The 22953-nt window shown below is 47.5% G+C and overlaps 1 protein-coding gene across 1 annotated transcript; it reads left to right on the top strand.

The window, feature by feature from the left end:
- The first annotated feature begins 271 nt into the window (after positions 1 to 271).
- acvr2ab (activin A receptor type 2Ab) lies at positions 272 to 22408 on the top strand. The gene is given in 9 exon segments (XM_056301580.1): positions 272 to 293; positions 2236 to 2443; positions 4063 to 4202; positions 7276 to 7430; positions 16169 to 16312; positions 18222 to 18365; positions 21567 to 21712; positions 22263 to 22320; positions 22322 to 22408. Coding segments are annotated over 9 exon segments (1104 nt in total).
- Positions 22409 to 22953: the final 545 nt, after the last annotated feature.

The raw sequence follows: 22953 nt of genomic DNA, 5'->3' as shown, positions 1-22953 counted from the left end.
AAGGAGTTGAATCAAGTGCAACTGGACTTGGTATATATCCGTGAAGACGCTTCGCCTCTCATCCAAGAGGCTTCCTCAGTTCGTGCCTTTCTGACTAGACCAAGCTAGTCTGACTGGCTGGTGATGAGACTCAGAATTTATCCTCTTTGGAGTCGTTGTCAGAGCTAATGATGTCCATGGCTCTTTGTGTTCCGATGTTTACCAACGCCCGTCGTGGTTGGATGTACGTGATGTGGCTCAAGTTGACCCCCATGCAAGTTGACACAAGGAGATGCCTGTGTCCCGATTCCATGGTGAGGAGAGACCTAGACAGGACTATGAGGACATTTCTCCCCCCCCCCCCCCCAATTGTGTCCGGCCAGTTACCCCTCTCTTCCTTCCGAGACTTGCCAGTCACTGCTGCACGTCCTCTACTGATCCGGGGAGGGCTGCAGACCACCACATGCCTCTTCCGATACATGTGCAGTCACCAGCCGCTTCCTTTCACCTGACACTGAGGAGTTTCGCCAGGGGGATGTAGCGCATGGGAGGATCACGCTATTCCCCCCAGTTCCCCCTCCCCCCTGAACAGGCGCCCTGACCGACCAGAGGAGGCGCTAGTGCAGCGACCAGGACACATGCCCACATCCGGCTTCCCACCCGCAGACACGGCCAATTGTCTGTAGGGATGCCCGACCAAGCCAAAGATAACATGGGGATTCGAACCGGCGATCCCCATGTTGGCAGACAATGGAATAGACCGCTGAGCTACCCGGACACCCAACATTTCTTTCTCTTTACCCGAAGTGTGATTTTATTTGCAGAGCATTCTTAAGAGTTAGTGATGATGATGATGATGATGATGATGATGGTAATAGTAAATTTGCAGTGTTGTTGTAGATTCTTCTCAAATTTTGCGATTTTTCTTCTTCTTTTTCTTCAATGCGAATTAGCTCATGGACCCAGAGAGAAACTCATCCACCTGTGATTAGGAGTGGCTTGTAGCTGTTTAGTGAAATATGCCCTTATGATGAGCTTTTGTTGTCTCTCTGCTCCCATCTCCCCTCCGTTCTTACTGGCTGGTTGAAACAGCAGTGACGATGATGAAGCGTGTGCTTCAGCAAAACTTGAGTTTGTCTCGTCTTTGGAGAGAGGAGGAGCACGCTTGGCACCGTGCTCCAAAAAGAGGTCAGGTTCCTGCGTTGGGTTGAGAGCGCTCAAAGCTCAATCTTGTCATGGAAAACAACACAAAAATGTAGGGGCACCTTTGACAGGGATCAAGTGGACACGCCACCCTAAATCTACCGAATGCAAATTGGCCAAGTCCTTATTTATGTGGACTGATGAACAGTGATGTGACTCTGTGTGTCCCTGTGTTTACTGGCCTGCCGTCTCCTTACATAACCGGTTATTTGTCTGTTCATGGTGGTTTCTCCTTTAATTGGTCATCTGTTTATTGAATCCTATTTCATTGCATGTCAAGCCCGTTGAGCGCGGTGGTTGAACATGCTGACCAAAGTCATCAATTTAGATTTAACCGAACAAACAGCTAAATAATTATTTCATTTATTTCCAGTTCTGCAACTTCATGTAATGTGATTTTTCAGATGTATCAGAACAACAATTAGCGGCATGGTGGTGCGGTGGTTAGCGCTGTCGCCTCAGCGAGAAGGTCCGGGGTTAGAACCCCAGTGTTGTCCAGCTTTGGGGGGTCGTCCCAGGTCGTCCTCTGTGTGGAGTTTGCGTGTTCTCCCCATGTCTGTGGTGGGTTTTCTCCGGATGCTCCGGTTTCCCCCCACCATCAAAAAGACATGCATGTTAGGGTTAGTTTAGTACTCCTGTCTGTGCCCCTGACCGAGGCATGGCAAGACGAACTGCAGTTGGTCCGCGGGTGCTGCACGGCGGCTGCCCACTGCTCCTAGCTACACAGCTAGGTTGGGTTAAATGCAGAGCGTGATTTCCCTATGGGATCAATAAAGTATCTCAAAATCAAATAAATAAATAAATCAAATAAGCTGTAGGAACAAAATGCACTTTTACCACTTTTCCTAAATGTTGTATGAATCCCTCAGAGCCCTCTTGGTTTGTCGACTTGCGAACATGAAAGTCCTGTGAAAAGCTGCAGCTGTCGCTGCGAAAGATTACTGATACCAGAAGTGAATTTTCATGCAGTCCCTGTTTCCAGTCTTGTCGTTTGTCCTGTCCTGACCAGCCCACGTCAACTAACCTCCCCACCTCCTCTCACCCACCTTGCAGGGGCTATCCTGGGCCGCTCGGAGACCCAGGAGTGTGCTTACTACAACTCGAACTGGGAAAAGGAGCGCACCAACCGCAGCGGCATTGAGCCCTGCTACGGGGATAAGGACAAGAGGCAGCACTGCTTCGCCACGTGGAAGAACGTGTCAGGCGCCGTGGAGGTGGTGAAACAAGGCTGCTGGTTGGACGATGTCAACTGTTACGACAGGTAAGCGGTGAAGAGGGAGGGATTAATGGTCTCACCCCAGACCTGATCAAGGTTGTAGTAAGGCCAAACTTTCAAGGAAATGTGTACGAAAAGGATTTATTGCCATTTAATAAATACATACATATGTATGTTTGTTATTCAGTTAATCTTGCCATTTTGGAAGTGAAGGACGTGGGCACGGTGTTTATTTTTAGTGATATTTCACCTTTCGTCCAAATTACAGGATCAGAAATTTGAATTAGTTTTTCACATAATTGAACCCACAGAGTAGAAATTCTTATTTCACCTACCCATCATGCAGTGGTACAAGGAGAATCCTTCACCCTTGTCAGCTCCCACCAGCTGCTCCCCAGCCAATAAACAAAAAGAGCATTTTACCCCTGTGGCGATTAATGAAACGTTAATGATGAGTTAATAAAGGTACATCAAATCAAAAGTGGAATTCAAAAAATTTGTCCTGTCAGAACATGATAAATGATGTAAAACAAACAGCTGAATATTTCTGAAGTTGTCAAGTAGCAGAATTAAGACATGATAACTTTTGTGGGTGTGTTATATTTGCTTATGTAATATGAAATGTTAACTTGTACACAAGACAGTATCCTTCATTCCTATCTTCTCCTCCTCTCCTTTTCTCTGCCTCCTCTCCTCTGCTCTCCTCTCCTCCTGACTTGGCTTCTCTCCACTTTGCTTTACTCCTCTCCCCTCTCTTCTTGTTGTCAAGTCATCATTATCAGCAGCATCATTCTATTTCCTGTCTTTCTGTCTACATGAGTGTATGATCTAGTACCAAGCTGGGTCCTAAACCCAGCTTCAATTGAGCTGTCCTGGTGTAGTGAATCCAAACTGACAAGGTCATGGCCAGGTCACAGAAGACTCCCAACCCTCCCTCCCCAGGGCACGCTTTCTCTCTCTTGCTCTCGGTCTCTCTGTCTGTCTGTCTGTCTTGTCTGTCTGTCTGTCTGTCTGTCTGTCTATCTATCTATCTATCTATCTATCTATCTATCTATCTATCTATCTATCTATCTATCTATCTATCTATCTATCTATCTATCTCTCTGTCTCTCTCTGTCTCTCTCTGTCTCTCTCTCTCTACCTCATGATTTCAGTCCACCTCACACTGCCTCTCCTCCCCAGAGAGGAAAGCGCAAGATGGGGGGGGGGGGAGCACCACTCCCTTTAGCCCCTATCTAACAAGAGCGTGTGTTTATTTTCTGTATAGGTGTGTGTACATATCAGTGTTTGGGTTACTTGTGTGTGTGTGTGTGTGTGTGTGTGTGTGTGTGTGTGTGTGTGTGTGTGTGTGTGTGTGTGTGTGTGTGTGAGTATTGGCATGTATGGGTGTGTCAAGAGTTAATTAAGTTGCATATGTTTGTGTGTGTGTGGAGTATGTCTTTTATTATGCATCTATGATTTTCCCCATTTTTGTGTCTTAACATAAGCAGCTCATTTCATCGTGTGTGTTTGGTTTTAGTCCATGTTTTGTGTATACTTCTCTGCGTTAGCCTGAGGGATATGCAAGTGGCTGTAGCTGTGTGTGTATGCTGTTTGTGTGTTAGCGCTTCCATGAATCTGTGTGCACGCTGTCTAAATGATTTTTCCCTCTGTATTCTCTGCAGCAGCGAGTGTGTGGAGAGGAAGGAGAGCCCCGACGTCTTCTTCTGCTGCTGTGAAGGAAACATGTGTAATGAGCGCTTCCTCTATGCCCCCGATGCCCCCCCTCCACAAAGCGAGTCCCACCGCCAGTCCACGGCCTACAGTATGTATTGTAGGCTCAGAAGCTGGTACCCGTGTTGATAGGTTAGGTATCGTTCACTGTGAGGTTGTCTGTGGCTTCGACACTTGTATACTTTCTGAACTCTTGCTTAAGTTTGGATCTTGTTGGTAAGTCTGAACACACCATATGGACTCTGGTGCACACTAAATTAACCCATAGGGTTCAGAGAAAAAATCAAGTGTCTTGTTCCATCTTCAAAAGCATGGTGGAGAGCATTGCTGTTCTGAACACAGTTTCAAAAAGGTCTAAATTAAGGAGGCAATGACATGAGGCACTGCACTCTAAATTCACAGCAGGATGCTGGGATTGATTGTGCGACAAAGTACCGTTGACAATGTAAATCCACCGTCATTAAAGCTGGGCAGACACTGTACGATTTAAGTACTCTTGTACGTTGCCGTAACTCACGCTACACGTTTAAATCGGCTGTTCAGCACGGCCAAAGCCCATGATGTCTGCGCTCACACTGAACGTTGACTCAGAAAACTCCGAACAGTTTTGGCCATTCACAAGTCCCATCAAGTTTTATTGAAACACTATGACTGCATCCTCCAAAATGCTGACAGTTTTATTTTTAAGTTCTCTTTTACGTTTTTAGACCGGTTTCCTCCCACAGTCCAAAGACATGTAGGTCAGGTGAATCGGCCATACTAAATTGTGCCTAGGTGTGAATGTGTCGGCCCTGTGATGGACTGGCGGCCTTTCCAGGGTGTCTCCCCGCCTGCCGCCCAGTGGCTGCTGGGATAGGCTCCAGCATCCCGTGACCCCAGTTGGGATAAGTGGCTTGCATAATGGAATGGAAGACATGTTTGCGAAGAAGGCTATGTAGGAGAAAGGCACAGGTTGCAGTCTACATCGGATTTGACCACCATGGCAAAAACCCTGTTTAAGCTAATATATAATGGGCTACTGTTGCTACAACTCATCCATCTGGTCTCCATACATTTGGTCCACTGTACGTGGTCTCTCGTCTGCACCATGTTATTATTGTTGGCTTGTGCAGGCACACTCGGGTAGTTTAGCACTGAATTGTGGGAAATCAGATCGCGATACCACTCAAACTCCAAGACAGCCAACCCCCCCAAACTGCATGTCAAGCAACAGCCAATGAGGCGGAAATTCGGCCCGACTCTAAAATGAGTTGGCGACAGCCAAATCTGGGTTAAAATCGGGCTCAACTCGTACAGCGGCTGTCTAGCATTAGGACCCATGTCTCATGACGAATCCTGTGTAGTGACACAACAGTAACACATTACTGAGAAATCAGGCCATCACAAGTGCACCTCTCACCATCTTCTCTGATAAAGGTCACGCCAAACCACTTGGAGCTGTGAGTGTCAAAATGGTGTTTAACCTGCACACACACATGGTAATACTGGTAACGGCGTTAGTATTTGACCACCCCAAACTCCTTAAAATCGACTCTAAATGATGGTCTCCAGTGCTGTTGTGTCGACATCTTCTCCTCCGCCAAACTAAACAGCATCGATATGGTGAGCTGATGCTTAGTTGTGTCATATTGCTGTGTTTTGTGTTGTTGTTTGATATTTGCTTGAAAAATTTCAAATGAAAAGTTCATTTCTGAGTAGTGCTATATAATATGGATATGAGACTAAATATCGGGATTTGGTTATCGTAGTATTGAGATATAACTTAAATGTTGTCGATCGCGGGGGCGTCCGGGTAGCGTGGCAGTCTATTCCGTTGCCTACCAACACGGGGATCGCCGGATCAAATCCCCATGTTACCTCCGGCTTGGTTGGGCGTCCCTACAGGCACAATTGGCTGTGTCTGCGGGTGGGAAGCCGGATGTGGGTATGGGTCCTGGTCACTGCACCAGTGCCTCCTCTAGTCGGTCGGAGCGCCTGTTCAGGGGGGAGGGGGAACTGGGGGGAATAGCGTGATCCTCCCACGCGCTACGCCCCCCTTTTGAAACTCCTCACTGTCAGGTGGCAAGAAGCGGCTGGTGACCCCACAGGTATCGGAGGAGGCATGTGGTAGTCTGCAGCCCTCCCCGGGTCAGCGGAGGGGGTGGAGCAGAAAAAAGTGAGAAAAAAAACCCCCCTAAAAATTAAAAAAAAAAAGTTGCTAAAGTGATAACATTTTCTTGACTTATTCGACTGTTTTAGCTGAGTGAAATGAACAATGAACGTGTCACCTGCTTGACCGTCATGTCCACATTACTATTGGATCATTTCTCAATATTGTCTTGTTTGTAAATATCCCATTAAAGCACCAATACTCAGCCACAAAATATCGGCATGTTGTTGATATCGAGGTCAAAAATATAGTGATATTTGATCTGATCAAAATCGCCCAGCCTCGTGTCATTTTTTAAGGAAAAGAAATCATCAGCCACAGGGAATCAGATCTCTAAAAGTCTATTTACCGACAAAATCTAAATAAAATACAGGCTGCACAGGAGAAGCATTAAGTGATCCGGTCCCGGTTGGTATGGGCCCCTGACGTCGCGGTGCCAAGCTGACACAGCTAGAATGTCTCTCTGCCGGGAGGCTGTACTGACTACTGACAGGCGTCCGGAGCCTCGGCATCGCAGCTTTGACAGCTGTGCCTGATCCAATCAGACCCTCACACCTTGTGATGGGCAGCGAGGCTGCCCTGCGACGCCTCACTCGGGCCCCTTTTCTGTTTCGTTTTTTCTCTTTTTAACTTTTCCACCAGGGTCGTGTGTAGTTCAGCTGAGTTATTTTTGGCAGGTGGATTACCTCATGTCACGAGATGGATTCACTAATCCCCTGGTGTGTTTTCAAGATGATCCCTGAGCTCAGTTCCAGTAAAGCTGCGAGCTGTATTAAATGTTGATGTGAAAGGATGTCAGTCGGTCCAGACAAACCTGCCGTTGTGTTACGTTTTGGGAATTTTCTTTCTTGCTTTCATTAATTCTTGCTTGCTTTTTTTTTTCTTTTTTTCGGTCTCTCTCTTTTACTCCCTGCCTTTGCCAAAATTCTTGTCCTAGATAAATGACCTCTTAAACAATAAGTGAAAAGTCTTCTCTCCTTTTCTCTCATCCACCTGCCCCCCCCCCCCTCTGCAGCAACTTCCGACCCCTTCTCCCAGAAGCCCCAGCTCTTCAACACATTGCTGTACTCTCTGGTTCCCATCATGGGCCTGGCTGCCGTCGTCCTCTTTTCCTTTTGGATGTGGAGGCATCACAAGCTGGCGTACCCCGCTGCCCTTGTACCCACCCACGTAAGTCCTCCAGAGAAAGGTTATCAGTGGCATGTAAATGTTCATTAGCTGAACCCTGCTGAATACCCCAGCTTTCCAATGAGTATCGACATGTTTTTAGTTCAATAAGGCAGTGGCTTGACTGACTCAGCCCCCCCCCCCCCCCCCGACAAAGGCGTACTAATGTTACAACCACAGGAGATAAGCCGGCATCAGTTATTACATCAGGCAGAAAGCAAGTAATTATTGGCTCCGTCTGTCACTCCGGCAGATAGGAATCGTTTCGAGGTCCTTTTCTGGAAAACCCATTTGGCTGGTGGTGTTTTGGATGAGTCGGCTGATTTCCTTCCCCGAAGCCCTCCATCACAATTTCAGATAAAATCGTATTTTTCCAAATCACCCCATAGGGTGTGGGAATTGCCGAAATGAAACAAAGGCGGCATTCTTGTAGGATGAAATCCTTGCAGTTGAACCTGCTGGCGTGCTTGTGTTTGTTTAAAAAAAGAACGTCTATATGAAGACTCCCCCATATGGAACATGAGTCAGGGGCCTCTGCATTATTGATGACTCTTTACATAGGCAAACAAGACTAGAGCCGAGCAGGCTCGAAGCACCGCCTCGAATGAGGAGAGAGGAAGGGGAAGATGGCGAGAGATAGGGGATGGTGTTAGTTTAGTTTTTATATGAGGGCCCCTGGGGAAAAGAGAGACCGCAGGAGAGAGAGAGAGCGCGATTCTAGTCTCAATTTCGGTTGTTTGTGTTGTGCAGGGATAGATTAAATAATTCTATAAAAGCTAAAAGGAGGAGAAAGTGATGAACGTCTGATGTGGTGCAGGAGGGATTAAAGAAGAAGTCGATGGGCTATGAAAACATCACACAGGCAAACAACACAAACAAGCAGCACCAAAGATAAGAAGTGAAACGACTGCAGATGGATTGGAGAACAGAATGTAACCGACCAGAAAATGCAGTTCAGTGGAAAACGGAAAAGCATTAAGTTGCATTAAAATGACAATGAAATCAATGCAAATAGTCTTGACGGAGATAATGAAGTCATTCGAGGAAGTGAAATTGGTAATGACTACCAGTGTGTGTGTGTGTGTGTGTGTGTGTGTGTGTGTGTGTGTGGTGTGTGCAAGTGACTCAGAGGGAAGGTCAGTTGTACAGGAGAGTATTTAAAGTCAGTTTGTTCATCTTTTCTTTGACCAGTGTCTTTCCTGTCGGTGTCTGAAATGTCTCGACATACTCCGCCCCACCCAACCAACACTTCTGCCCCACCCAGCCAACACTTCAGGCACAATACAACAGAGATTGTTTGGACCAATATTTGACTGACATGTGATTTGCACATGAAGGCTCAATCGTCCAGCTTGTCTTGTGCAAACTGCGTTGTGGTGGCAAATTCAGGTCACTTGCAAACGAGCAATGCTTCTCTTCGCTGTTCAGAAGAAGCTGAAATGACATCACATGAAGCAGAACTGAACTGTGGTTCTTCATCGCAGTTAATTCACGGTACACCGTACATGTGTGTAAAATTACATAATTTTAGGATGGCAAGGCAACACATACTTTGATGTTTTATAATTAAACATGTTGTTGTAAGGGCATCCGGGTAGCGTAGCGGTCTATTCCGTTGCCTATCAACACGGGGATCGCCGGTTCGAATCCCCGTGTTACCTCCGGCTTGGTCGGCTGTCCCTACAGACACAATTGGCCGTGTCTGCGGGTGGGAAGCTGGATGTGGTTATGTTTCCTGGTTGCTGCACTAGCGCCTCATCTGGTTTGGTCGGTCGGGGCACCTGTACTGGGGGGAATGTACTGGGGGGAATAGTGTGAGTCCCCCTGGTGAAACGCCTCACTGTCTTGTCAAAATAAGCGGCTGGGGACTCCACGTGTATCAGAGGAGGCATGTGGTAGTCTGCAGCCCTCCCCGGATCGGCAGAGGGGGTGGAGCAGCGACTGGGACGACTCAAGAGAGCGGGATGATTGGCCGGATACAATTGGGGAGAAAAGGGGCGGGGGGGCATGTTGTTGTATAAACTATTCTTCAGTGTATTTATTATTACTGTATTCTTCGTAGAATATGTTCACACAACTGATTGTCTGTGGAGGCAGAGAACTGGGGTCACATTCAAAATGAACTGTTTAACTTGGGTGTGACTCACACGGCTTTGAACGAGCTGTGGAGATGTACAGAATCTTTTCTCGTCTAATCGATGAAACCCCGCTCTCCTCACGAGAGAGACTGTAAACATCTTCAGGCCATAGGATCGAGAGAGTGTCGAGGGAACCTTCCGGAGCAGTGCGAGTGTTGCTGTGGTGCACCACAGGCGGTATGGAGAAGTGAAAAAGAAAAAGCTGAGGTGACTCCAGCGATCAGTCAGCGCTCACCACAGCAAAGTCACGGAGGACAGCCTCCAGCAGTTCCTACACCGCTGAAGAGTGACTGTTCTCAGCAGCCAAGTCTTTCAGCTGACAGCTGCTAAATTTAGCCACGTATGACATCTTAGCAAAATCAAATATATGTTTTTACATATAAATGAACAGTGCGACAGTGGCTCGGAGGGAGAGCAGGTTGTCTGGTAACCGGAGGTTTGCCCGTTCGATCCTCGGCTCCTCCTTGCGAAAATGTCGAGGTGTCCTTGAGCAAGACACCTAACCCCTAACTGCTCCCAATGAGCTGGTTGTCGCCTTGCATGGCTGACACCGCTGTTGGTGTGTGTGTGCATGTGTGTGTGTGGGGGGGGCATTCATTGGTTGTAAAGTGCTTTGAGTGGCTGTTGCAGCTAGAAAAGCATTCATGTAAATGCATATGTGCTAAGCGTTTGAAATAACAGACTCTTACTGTAATGTAAAACTGACAGCACAGACCTAGCCAGCACGGCAGCCGTACCAACATGTACCCCGGCTCTGGCGAATGACAGAAACTAAGCAGGTATGGGCTTGGCTAGTACTTGGATGGAAGACCTCCTGGGAAAACTGCGTTGCTGCTGGAAGTGGTGTTGGTTGGCCAATAGGGGGCAGGCGTCCCTGTGGACCTAATTTAAAAAAACAAAAAACAATTAAAAAAAAATCCCAGTGCAGTGACGGGGACACTGTGCTGTAGGAGTTGCCGTCCTTCAGATGAGACGTTAAACCGAGGTCCTGACTCACTGGTCATTAAAGAGCCCATGGCACGTATCGCAAAGAGTAGGGGGTTCCCCGGTGTCCTGGCAAAATTCCCAACCTGGCTGTCTCCATCTGGCCACCTGATCATCCCCCATGTAATTCGCTCAATGATTCCTTCCTCTCCACCTCAAGCTGATGTGTGCTGAGCGTTCTGGCGCAAAATGGCTGCCATGCATCACCCAGGTGGTGCTACACATGAATGTGGTTGGGGTGAGGCTCCCCCCTTCATTTTGAAGCGCTTTGGGTGTCTAGATAAAGCACTATATAAATGTAATGATTATTATTATTATTATTATTATTATTATAATAAATGTATAAGTGTATGGTAGCAGGTTAGGCTGACGTCCTTCTTTGTCCCAGTTCATCCCTCAGTCCTTTAGTTTTGCATAGCTTGAGATTGTGTGTCTGAAGATTGTACGTCTGAAGACTGTGCCAGAAAACCTTGTTCACCAATACTCAAAAGTTTTATATATATATATATATATATATATATATATATATATATATATATCAATGCAGACTATTGCGGTTTGAAGATCTGATCTCTTTACAAGTCACCGATGCAAAAATGCATCAAAACAAACAAAGGTCACAGGACTTTTATCATGTGTCACCTATTGCATGTGTCTCCCCTGGGCTCCATGCCTTATGCAAAGGGGAGACTTGTAGTGGGGATTGATTCGCTGGCTGGAGCAGATCTGTACCTCCACATGTAAGGTTTCTGACTAAAAGTTCTTCGATCTCTTCAGCCCCACGATCACATTTATTCCCCGGCTCGCATTCATTTCCATTGGACACAGTGCTGTGGCTCCGCCCCTCTCCCTCACTGTGATTGGCTACTTATAATCTTGGGGCTGTTGGAGGTTGAGTGTGTAAAATGGGTAAAAGAGGCTTCCCAGCAGCTCTTTTCTCAACATTATATTTATATATGTAGTATGTTGTAGGGGTAGGACTCCATTAGCAACCATATTGAGCACTCCTCTGTGTGTCTCCGGAAAGCTCCTCCAATGACGTCTCTGGCAGACAGTCGGTAGGCTGCATGCTGTAAGAAAATGTAAAGAACAGCGCTGCTTTATAAAGTAGCATTGTTATGAGCATTTTCTAACACAATGCAGCCTATCAGCAAATCGGGAAGTACATTTTCACATTTGCAGATTCTCCACCAGTGACGCTGTTGCCGGACACAGTTTCAGCAGCATTTCAGAGACACACAAGACTGCTCAGTATTTTTGCTGCTAAAGGAGTGTTTCCGTACTGTGTGTGTGTGTGTGTGTGTGTGTGTGTGTGTGTGTGTGTATATATATATATATATATATATATATATATACACACACACGAGAGAGAGAGAGAGAGAGAGAGAGAAGGTTTAAGATCATGATAGTTTTGGGGCGTCCGGGTAGCGTAGCGGTCTATTCCGTTGCCTACCAACACGAGGATCGCCAGTTCGAATCCCAGTGTTACTTTCAGCTTGGTCGGGCGTCCCTACAGACACAATTGGCTGTGTCTGCGGATGGGAGGCCGGATGTGGGTATGTGTCCCGGTCGCTGCACTAGGACCCCCCCTGGTCCCCGCCTGTTCAGGGGGGAGGGGGAACTGGGGGGGGAATAGCGTGATCCTCCCACATGCTACGTCCCCTTGACGAAACTCCTCTCTGTCAGGTGAAAAGAAGCGGCTGGCGACTCCACATGTATGGGAGGAGGCATGTGATAGTCTGCAGCCCTCCCCGGATCGGCAGAGGAGGTGTAGCAGCGACCGGGACCGGGATGGAAGAGTGGGGTAATTGGCCAAGTAATGTACAATTGGGGAGAAAAAGGGAGGGAAAGCCAAAAAAAAAAATCATGGTTGTATTCCTTTTAAAATGTGTGTTCCTCCAGAGGGACCCACTATAAACAGGCATGTGGCCTCTTGTGTGTCCCAGACCAGAGTGTAAGAACGTTTTACCAGCCTCTGTTTACCTCACCAATTGACAGCAGACAAAAACAACAATAACCTCTTTGTTTGCCTCTTGTGTTCCTCTCCAAATAGCACGCATTTCACATTATGGTAGAGGTAAGAGCGGTTTAATTCAGCTGAAACCCTCCTTATTTTGTTTTGTTTTGTTTTGTTTTGTTTTTGTTTTGTTTCAATGTTTCTCTTCCTTGCCCTTGTGGAGGTGTGGAGGCTGGAATGGATCCCTCAACCCCCTAACCGCCATTTCACTGCTCTCCTTTTCTTTTTTTGCTCTCTCTCATAAGACATATTTCTCTCTTCTTTGTGTTCTGGTTTATTGCATGGATGGATGTATTTCTCTGTGCCCTCCCCCCCCTCACCACCACCACCTCCCATCCCCACTGAAAACACATTCTGCATGATGGAAATGGGCGGATGCAGAACCCGAATGCAGTACCCCTCCCCCCGAGTATGACAGTCCACCTGTGATGCTTGTGTAATGTATTGTGCAATGCTGTGACCTAGTTATCGAAATATGTGCCAGACCTTAAAGCTCGCCCCAGTTGCCCACGCACAAAGATGGAAGAAAAGAGAGCTGCCACGGATCGAGTCGGTACCATGTGTCTCAGTCGGAGATAAGATGGATATTCTACCTCGGTGCAAATGCTCCTGCAGACCTAACTTAAGCTGAGATTTACGGAAAAAAATATTTGGGCGCTTCAGCAAAGTCTACAGAGAATTTATGGATTTTATGCATTTTTTTTTTAATTGCCCTTCAAAATTACTCTTAACTGTTTAAATATAGCCCTTTTTTAAAGTATTTCAACGGGCTACTGTCCAAAGCTTGGATAATATCCAGAATGAATGATTGTTTTCTTCTGTAAATGCTAAATCCAAAAATGCACTTTGTAAAAGGACATATATAAACCCTCTCGTGGTTGTAATGTTCGTAAATTAAACTTTAAAGTGTGGCCAGTCCAAACCCAACTTTCTAACCAAAGTGTAGAAAGTGCTTGACAGTAAAGGGAAATCGGACAGAACCGCAGCCAAAAACAAAGACATGATTTAAAGGTTGGGTGTAGCAGGATACGCTAATCTGTAGCTAACAACATCCAAGGAAAAAACTACACTGCATATGTAAATATCTCAATTTGCAGTGGAGTGAGAACCGTCTGTAGTAATAGGTGATACCTGTCCACCTACATAGAGAAATGAAACCGGGCCCAAAGCCCCTTGATGCAGGTGTAACCCGATGAGGAGGTGGGGGTGGATGGGAGGCTTTAGAAACTGTTTCTCGAAGGACTCTGGTGGTTCTGTCAGTGCCAGTATCGATCGCGAGGCAGCAGATTCTGTTTTCCTGTTTCCTGTGGCCTGCTGACGAAGTGTAATGTGTCCCGGGATCGGACCAGAGATCCGGTGACAGCTCGGGGTAGGGGTGGGGGGGGCAGCCCAAGGCCCATAGATGGAGGAAAGGTTCTGAAAATTATGTCTTGATGAACAATTTCTAGTTCGTGTCATGGTGGTGATCAGAATTATTGTAATCACCAAGTGCGATAGATCCACAGTGATTTGTCTCGCGGACAGCAGGTGCAGACGAACTGATGACTCGTGCAGTACTGCAGAATAGCAGAATAGTCCTAGCGGTAAGAGAAGACCGAGTCCTCCAGTAACCGGTTTCTTCCCGCTAGTTTTAGCCATGTCCTCCTATCAAGTTCTTACATGCATGTGCGGTCACACTTATTTGAGAACACACACGCACACACACACCTCTTGCCGAGCTATCACTTCCTCCTTAGCACTTATCAGTCATACATGAGCATTCTAGGGTCATTTGACCTTTGACCTCCTTTCCATTGATTGTTTACAGTCAGCGTGAGTTTTTTTCGTACCCCTTCCCGGGAACTCTGCCTCTGATTGGCTAGTACTCGTTGCCTCCGTTGATTAGGTTGGTCAGGGTTAGGGTGGGGTTAGGGATAGGGTTAGCCAATCAGAGATAGAGTAGGGGCGGGTCTTCCCGGAATCCAGGTGACCGCTCTGTCAACGAGTACTAGCCAATCAGAGGCAGAGTTCCCGGAAAACGGGTACGAAAAAAAAATCCCGCTTACAGTCATAGTGGTCTAGGAAGTGGCGCTACCTGTACTGTTGCATTCATTGTGAGCATTTTAGGATAAAAATATCAGTGAATTGGGACGTCCGGGTGGTGTGGTGGTCTATTCCGTTGCTTACCAACACAGGGATCGCCAGTTCGAACCCCCTTGTTACCTCCGGCTTGGTTGGGCGTCCCTACAGATACAATTGGCCCTATCTGCGGGTGGGCAGCTGGATGTGGGTATGTGTCCTGGTCGCTGCACTAGCGCCCCCTCTGGTCAGTTGGGGCACCTGTTTAGGGGGGAGGGGGAACTGGGGTAGAATGGCGTGATCCTTCCATGCGCTACGTCCCCCTGGCAAAACTCCTCACTGTCAGGTGAAAAGAAACAGCTGGTGCCCTCCACATGTATCGGAGGAGGCATGTGGTAGTCTGCAGCCCTCTCCGGGTCGACAGAGGGGGTGGAGCAGTGACCGGGATGGCTCGGAAGACTGGGATAATTGGCCAAATACAATTGGGGGAAAAAGTGTGGGGGGGGGGAATATGAGTGAATTGCCCAAATATAATATTCCCTCCAGTTCAGTCAAATGGTCGTATCAGTCAGTCCTCGTAGGTGATCGGTGTTTGTTAGATGGCTGAGGTCTAAACTTGAGTGGAAAAGAGTTAATCATCTTTTTGGCCAGCAGTGGTTTTGCAAACCTCAGTGTGAGCTGCAGGCTTTCAAAATATGTCCCAAGAAAATCAGCGTGGATTCCCGTTTGTTCATTTACCACCAGGCATCCCATTTATTCTTCTCTTCACAGCTGAAACACCCCCTCTCGCTGGAATCTTTGTGCGATCCAATCACTAAAACCCATCCCCTGCAGCTTTCTCTGTCATTTGGCTGGTATGCAGCATGAAGGCTGTGTGTAGAGACAGCAGGTCTGCTTCACAGCTTTCTGTGAGAGAGAGAGAGAAAGGGAAAGAGAAAGAAGGGGCATTTGGCAAACACCTCCTCTGTGCTGTGCCGCTGGAACAGATAGCCAAGTCCCAGTGGCCTCTGGTCTGCTGCTCCATTCCTCTGCAAAACAACAGCAACTTGTTTTTCAACAGGGCTTGTGAAACTACCGCTACTACTACCTTTTATACTAGTAATTGCAAATGAGAGCAATCGTAAGCAACAGGGGTTTTGTTCGTTTCATTTTATGTCCGGTTTTGCCAGAGTAGAGAGTCACCTCCCTCCCGTTGTGTGCGAACCATGCGTTTTCCAGCGATCAACTCTACAGGAACGTAAAGACAGATTGGTGTGTTTTATTCAACTCCCCAGATGATTCCGTTTAGTTGGGAAGATTAAAACTTGCAGCCTTCCGGCTTGGAGTCTGCTGCCCTCAGAGGCATCAGTTGAATTAGAGATGAACTGACTGCATCTTCAAACCCTAAAACCACAATCTGTTTCATTCCTCAAGTTCTCATGTACAAGAAATGTGACTTGGAATTTGAGTCAGTATCACTGCTTAAGAATAACAACCTTTCTCTTTCTTTTTTCCTTTGTCTCTTCCTTTCCTTTTGTTTCCGTTTGTTTCTTTTATCTGTGCAGGACCCCGGGCCCTCTCCCCCTTCCCCCACTCTGGGACAGAAGCCACTGCAGCTTATTGAGGTGAAAGCCAGGGGGCGCTTCGGCTGTGTGTGGAAGGCCCAGCTCCTCAATGACTATGTGGCCGTTAAGATCTTCCCAATCCAGGTATAGCGTCAGGATGGGTATGGGTGCTCATATTGGGGAACAGTTTGCATGACACTCCATCATACTTATGACTCATACTGGGGACAGGATGCCATGTGTTTGTTTGACCCTGTGTGAACTTTGTCGAGCGTAAATTAAACCTTTACGCAAAGCTACATCTGTCATCTCTCTACTCATCCTTCATAGGTGAAAAAATTTCTACGATATTCACAATGAGCATGTTTCAGGGCATGCGGGTAGCGTAGCGGGCTATTCCGTTACCTACCAACACGGGGAACGCCGGTTCAAATCCCCGTGTTACCTCCGGCTTGGTTGGGCGTCCCTACAGGCACAATTGCCCATGTCTACGGGTGGGAAGCCAGATATGGGTATGTGTCCTGGTTGTTGCACTAGCGCCTCCTCTGGTCAGTCGGGGCACCTGTTTGGGGGGGAGGGGGAACTGGGGGGAATGGCGTGATCCTCCCATGCGCTACGTCCCCCCTGGCAAAACTCCTCCTCATTGTCAGGTGAAAAGAAGCGACTCCACATGTATCAGAGGAGGCATGTGGTAGTCTGCAGCCCTCCCCGGATTGGCAGAGGCGGTGAAGCAGCGACCGGCATGGCTTGGAAGAGTGGGGTAATTGGCCAAATACAATTGGGGAGAAAAAAAAGGGGGGGGATGATAAAATAACGAGTGACAAAGGCCTTGTTCAGACTGCAGGCAAATTGGATTCGTGTCTCAAATCAGATCTTTAAGATGGACTGTCCGCACCGTTATTTGCAAGTGATCAGATTGGATTTGTGTGTCCAGAGATCACCAACCTGTCTGCATGGGTTGCTGTGGTAACGACGTAGGCGTGAGTGACTACGTATGTAGGTGACGTGGTTTACCAATGCACAAGTAGGAGAAGTGGAGATCCATCATCTTGCCCTCTAAACAATTGCGCTGTCAAATCGTGGTGCAGCACGGACATTGCAGTGTGTACCTGCCCCCTCCATCGCTGAGTTTGTGGTATGACAGAGGAGGCTGGTGTACATTGCGATGTTCCGTGCCGCACTCATGGTGGGCTTCATTGTTTAGCGAGAAGTGCACAGTGCAAGAGACAGTTTGAAATGCGATTTGGGCGGCCGGAACATCCGAACTGAGACACAAGCTGTAGGAATCCAGTTAGAATCACATTTCAAACCACCTCCAAATGTGGTTTAGATCCGATTTGCAAAAATCACATTTCATGGGGTTTTTGTTGTCCAGACTTTTTTTTTTTTGGGGGGGGGGATATTTTCCCCAGTTGTATCTGTCCAATTACCCCACTCTCCCGAGCCTTCCCAGTTGCTCTTCCACCCCCTCTGCCGATCCGGGGAGAGCTGCACACTACCACATGCCTCCTCTGATACATGTGGAATCACCAGCTGCTTCTTTTCCCCTGACAGTGAGGAGTTTCACCAGGGGGGCATAGCTCGTGGGAGGATCACGCTATTCCCCCCAGTTCCCCCTCCCCCCCCCCGAACAGGCGTCCCGATTGACCAGAGGAGGCGCTAGTGCAGCGACCAAGACACATACCCACATCCGGCTTCCCACCCGCAGACACGGCCAATTGTGTCTGTAGGGACACCTGACCAAGCTGGAGGCAACACAGGGGTTCGAACCTGAATCCCCATGTTAGTAGGCAACGGAATAGATTGCTATGCTACCTGGACGTCCCAGACTTTCTAAAATCAATTTGGATACAATCTGGATGTGCCAAAAAAACAAATTTGACCTGGTAGTGTGAACAAGGCCAAAAGGCCAAAAAGAGCTACCGGATATGATGTGACCTTGATGATGCTGTAAAGGCATCTTTCTCTAAAAGCACCTCTCTCTCTCTCTCTCTCTCTCTCTCTCTCTCTCTCTCTCTCTCTCTCTCTCTCTCTCTCTCTCTCTCTCTCTCAGGACAAGCTGTCATGGCAGAATGAGTACGAGATCTACAATGTGAGTGGCATGAAGCACGAGAACATCCTTCACTTCATGGGTGTGGAGAAGAGGAACAACAACCTGGACATGGAGCTGTGGCTCATCACTGCCTACCATGACAAGGTAGGCTGAAAAAAAACCAAAAACCTGTCATTTGTCTGCAGCCCTAATGTACAATTCTTGTTTTTGCTGTAGACCAGAATGTACACCCGCGTGAGCAGTTTTGTTTGCTTCAATTGCCGTTTCTGTTTTTCTACTCACTCTAGGGGATTTTATGACATATACAAAGATAATGTTGCTGCTGTTGTCATCATGACGTTATTACAGAGAGATTGGTAAACAATCAAAGGTCAAAGAGAAGTCTTCTTCCACTGTTAGGATCTGTACGAAGGCTCTCAGATCAAGGCTGTGACGGGGATATGCTGCACCCTGGAACACAAGAGTTTTTTTCACAGCGCCATCCTGCTTCTGGTTCATGTTTATGTGCTGTCAGACATTCACACGCCAGGATATTCCCAGTACAACCACAGTCTCCCACTGTTGGCCACCGGGAGATGTCAAATAAAGCCACAGTCTTTTACATTTTGGCATCTGAGCAGCTCGATTGGAACAGTTTGGGGTTAAATGCCCTTGCTCAAGGGCAAGTGCCTCCTCATAGAGTTTAAGGAAGGGAGATTGTTTATTGTTCTTCCCAGAATATCCAGCTGTTTCCAGGAATACAAAAAAATGTCTCTTCTGTCACAAGCTCGCTTCTTTTTACATTTTAACAAGGCTGTGGCAGGCGAGACTGTCTGCTCCAGCTTTTGTCAGGAATATTTTTTTCATTTGCTGAGAATCAGTTCTAGGCTAGTAAATGTCTCTAGCCTCCAGCCACTCTGGCCAGTCAGCATGAATATTGAGCAAGGGAATTGGGCTCACGTTTTAGCTTTCAGTTTAGAAAAGGTCTACCAAATGCTCGTGAGCTGTTGGTTCCATTCCCCCCACCACCAGCAGGTGAGCCCCCGTCCGTTTACATGTCAGAGCTTACTGCTGCATTAGCCACAGTCCGGGGCAGCGGCCATACAGAGGTTGCTGGTGGGGGGGTCTTTTGTGCTGGTGTTTGTTTACTGTTGCAGCCGTGTGCGGTATAAAGCACTGCACTGGATGACCTACGTGGTTGCAAAGGTTGTGAATGCGTTGCAAAGGAATGACAATTAAATTACGTTCTACCCGAGGTTATAACCTTCTAGAAGAGTACATCTGCCTTGTGCTATGCAGTTACGTTGCTACTGTTCAATTCTGTAGGTCCTTCATGCCCTCTAGTGGTTGTTTTATAAAACAACAATGACTATTTACATCATCCATCCATCCATTTCCCGAACCGCTTATCCTGCTCTCCGGGTCGCGGGGATGCTGGACCCTATCCCAGCAGTCACTGGGAGAGAAATGTGGTCCAACAGGAGGGCACTAGTTGAAAACCATGTTTGGTAAAACCGTCCCACAGAAATATCTCATCAATTTCTTTATGTGCACAGACATGTACAGATGCAAAGCTGTTGCATACACAAGTCAGACACGACAGAAGCCTCTTAAGTGTTAATTAAACGACATAGAATAGAACAGAATGGGTGTGTGGGTGGCGTGGCGGTCTATTACGTTACCTATCAACACGTGGATCACCAGTTTGAATCCCCGCGTTCACTCCGGCTTGGTCAGGCGTTCCTACAAACACAATTGGCCGTGTCTGCGGGTGGGAAGCTGGATGTGGGTGTGTGTCCTGGTCGCTGCACTAGCGCCTCCTCTGGTTGGTCAGGGCGCCTGTTCAGGGGGGAGGGGGAACTGGGGGATAGCGTGATCCTCCCACGCACTACGTTCCCCTGGCGAAACTCCTCACTGTCAGGTGAAAAGAAGCGGCTGATGACTCCACGTGCATCGGAGGAGCCATCTGGTAGTCTGCAGCCCCCCCCGGATCGGCAGAGAGGTTGGAGCAGTGACCGGGACGGCACGGAAGAAAAAAAAAATAGAACAGAAAACTAACTTTATCTTTGGCAGGTCAGTATTTATTTGCGACAGCTACTATATTTCAGCATTAACTGACCTTCCCAGTTGCTTTTGTTGACTGACTGGCAATATGGATTCTAACTTATTGTCCAAAGCAAACATGATCAAATAAGATGCTAGAAAGATTATACTCCCCAAACCTTTGGTTATTTTGACGGATACTCCTTTGAGGAAAATATTCCTGACAGCACTGATGAAGATATAGTTACTGTTAAATGTGTCCTCATTGTTATCATGTTTTTTATTTGAGAACTAATAAGTGAACAAATTAGCCAGACAGTGCCTCAGATCCACATCATAGACATGCAGCCAGGAGTACATTTCCTGTTAAGTGCAAATAGTTTAAGTGTGCCTTGGTCAGTGTGGTTATCCTAACTGGGAGTTTGTCAAAGCCAGGAAGACGCCCAAACAGTGCACCAGCCAATCAAGGAGAGGAGAAGGACAACAGCTGCCTAAGCGCGTAAACCGGTGGTGATTCCGTATGTGGCGGGAATGCCGGAATATTGAGATGCGTATTTTCCGAACACCGTGTCTCAGTTGCTTTCAAACCCCAAGACACGCTGTGCCAGAAATTTGTCCTCCCGAAGGATCAGGTCCCCCGGCACAAACGGAGTGATATAGTGTACGCTGTTAAGTGCCAGGAGGATTGCCATGACTTGTACATCAGGAAACCAAACAGACGCTGGCCAGAGGATGGCACAACACAGGAGAGCTAACACGTCAGGCCAGGACTCCACAGTCTACACCATCTACAGACCAGTAGCCACTCTTTCAAGGGTGAGGATGTGACCATCCTTGATAGGGAGGGAACGCTGGTTGGAATTGGGGAGTCAAAGAGGCCATCTATGTGAAGAGGGAACGACCATCCTTGAAGGGGGGGGGTGCTAAGAGTACATCTGTCTCCATCTTATAGTGCTGTGATTGCAACTACTGCCCAATCTTCTGTGAATAGTACACATGGCCGTTGTAATTCTAACCAGTGGTCACAGCAATTGCATATGAAACCAGTTTTGATCATCGTGCAACTGTGCTGTTTTTAAGGTTGGGGGTACCTGTAGTCTGCTGAAACCGATGGAAGTCACTCGAATGAGTGACGAAACGTTCTCCGACTAAACTTTGTGTCCCGATAAACTGATTCAAATTGTGACGCAAGCAATAACAGAGGTGGATTCAAGTCAGGAATTGTACATACCATAGATATGACAGTAGACTGTTTCACTCTACATGCTCAGTACTCTTTCTCTGTATGTATCCAGACAGAATGTGTATTTACTGTGTGTCCAGGGCTCGTTGACAGACTACCTGAAGGCCAACGTGGTTTCATGGAGTGACTTGTGTCACATCGCTCAGACGATAGCTCGCGGCCTGGCCCACCTACACGAGGACATTCCCGGGCACAAAGACGGCCACAAGCCCTCTATTGCTCACAGGTACCCTGCAAACCGAGTGACAGCTTCTTCTCAGATTATTTGGATGAAAAAAAAAACCTAGTAGTTTTTGGCGAACAGAATGAGTTGATGAAAAAAAAAACCTAGTAGTTTTTGGCGAACAGAATGAGTTGTAAACCTTGGCGAAAAAAAGACATTAGACTTTATAATTTCTATGTTCTTGTAAGCGTAAAAGAATATATTACAACCTGGATTTGAAATGTCATTCCTCACCTTGCTTTGCACAAATTCACGCAATTCCACATGACAGCATTGGAGTTGCCCGGTACAACCCAGTCTTCTACTAGTGGACACTAAGCAGTGCCATCACAGCCATTTTGAACTGGGTTCCTTGCAGAATGGCTGTGTCGTTTAAAATGTGTTTGTCATTTACTTCCCTTATGCAGATATTTGCAGCCTGTCTAAGGAACATACGGAACATCAGAATGTGTTTTTCACATGATCTGAAGAGTGACTTTGGCTTTACTGTGGCTGAATAAATGTCGTTTTTTCGATTGAAGAGGTTTTTCTGTCACCTCCGTGTATGTTGCAGGGACATAAAAAGTAAGAATATCCTGTTGAAAAGTAACCTGACGGCCTGTATCGCTGACCTTCGGCCTCGCCATGAAGTTTGAGGCTGGAAAATCAGCAGGGGACACACACGGACAGGTATCTGAATCTAAGACATTATCAGCATGACACACATGTTATTTTATGTTTTGTTTTTTTTCTCCCCCTTTTTCTCCCCAATTGCGTCCAGCCAATTACCCCGCTCTTCCGACCCGTCCCGGTCGCTGCCCCACCCCCTCTGCCGAGCCGGGGAGGGGCTGCAGACTACCACATGCTTCTTCCGGTACATGTGGAGTCGCCAGCCGCTTCTTTTCACCTGACAGTGAGGAGTTTTGCCAGGGGGATGTAGTGTGTGGGTTGATCACGCTATTCCCCCCCCCCAGTCCCCCCTCCCCGAACAGACGCTCCGACCGACCAGAGGAGGCGCTAGTGCAGCGACCCACGACACATACCCACATCCGGCTTCCCACCCGCAGACACGGCCAGTTGTGTCTGTAGGGACAGCCGACCAAGCCGGAGGTAACACGGGGATTCGAAATGGCAATCCCCGTGTCGGGCAGGCAACAGAATAGACCGCCACGCCACCGGACGCCCCTTACGTTATGTTGTAGTGTCCGTGATGGTATGACATCTGTGATGTGATGGTATGGTCTGTTGTCATCTGCCATGTCATG

This window comes from Lampris incognitus, chromosome 21 (genome assembly GCF_029633865.1).
Source record: "Lampris incognitus isolate fLamInc1 chromosome 21, fLamInc1.hap2, whole genome shotgun sequence".
Lineage (NCBI taxonomy): Eukaryota > Metazoa > Chordata > Actinopteri > Lampriformes > Lampridae > Lampris > Lampris incognitus.
This window is presented reverse-complemented; position numbering and strand designations above follow the sequence as displayed.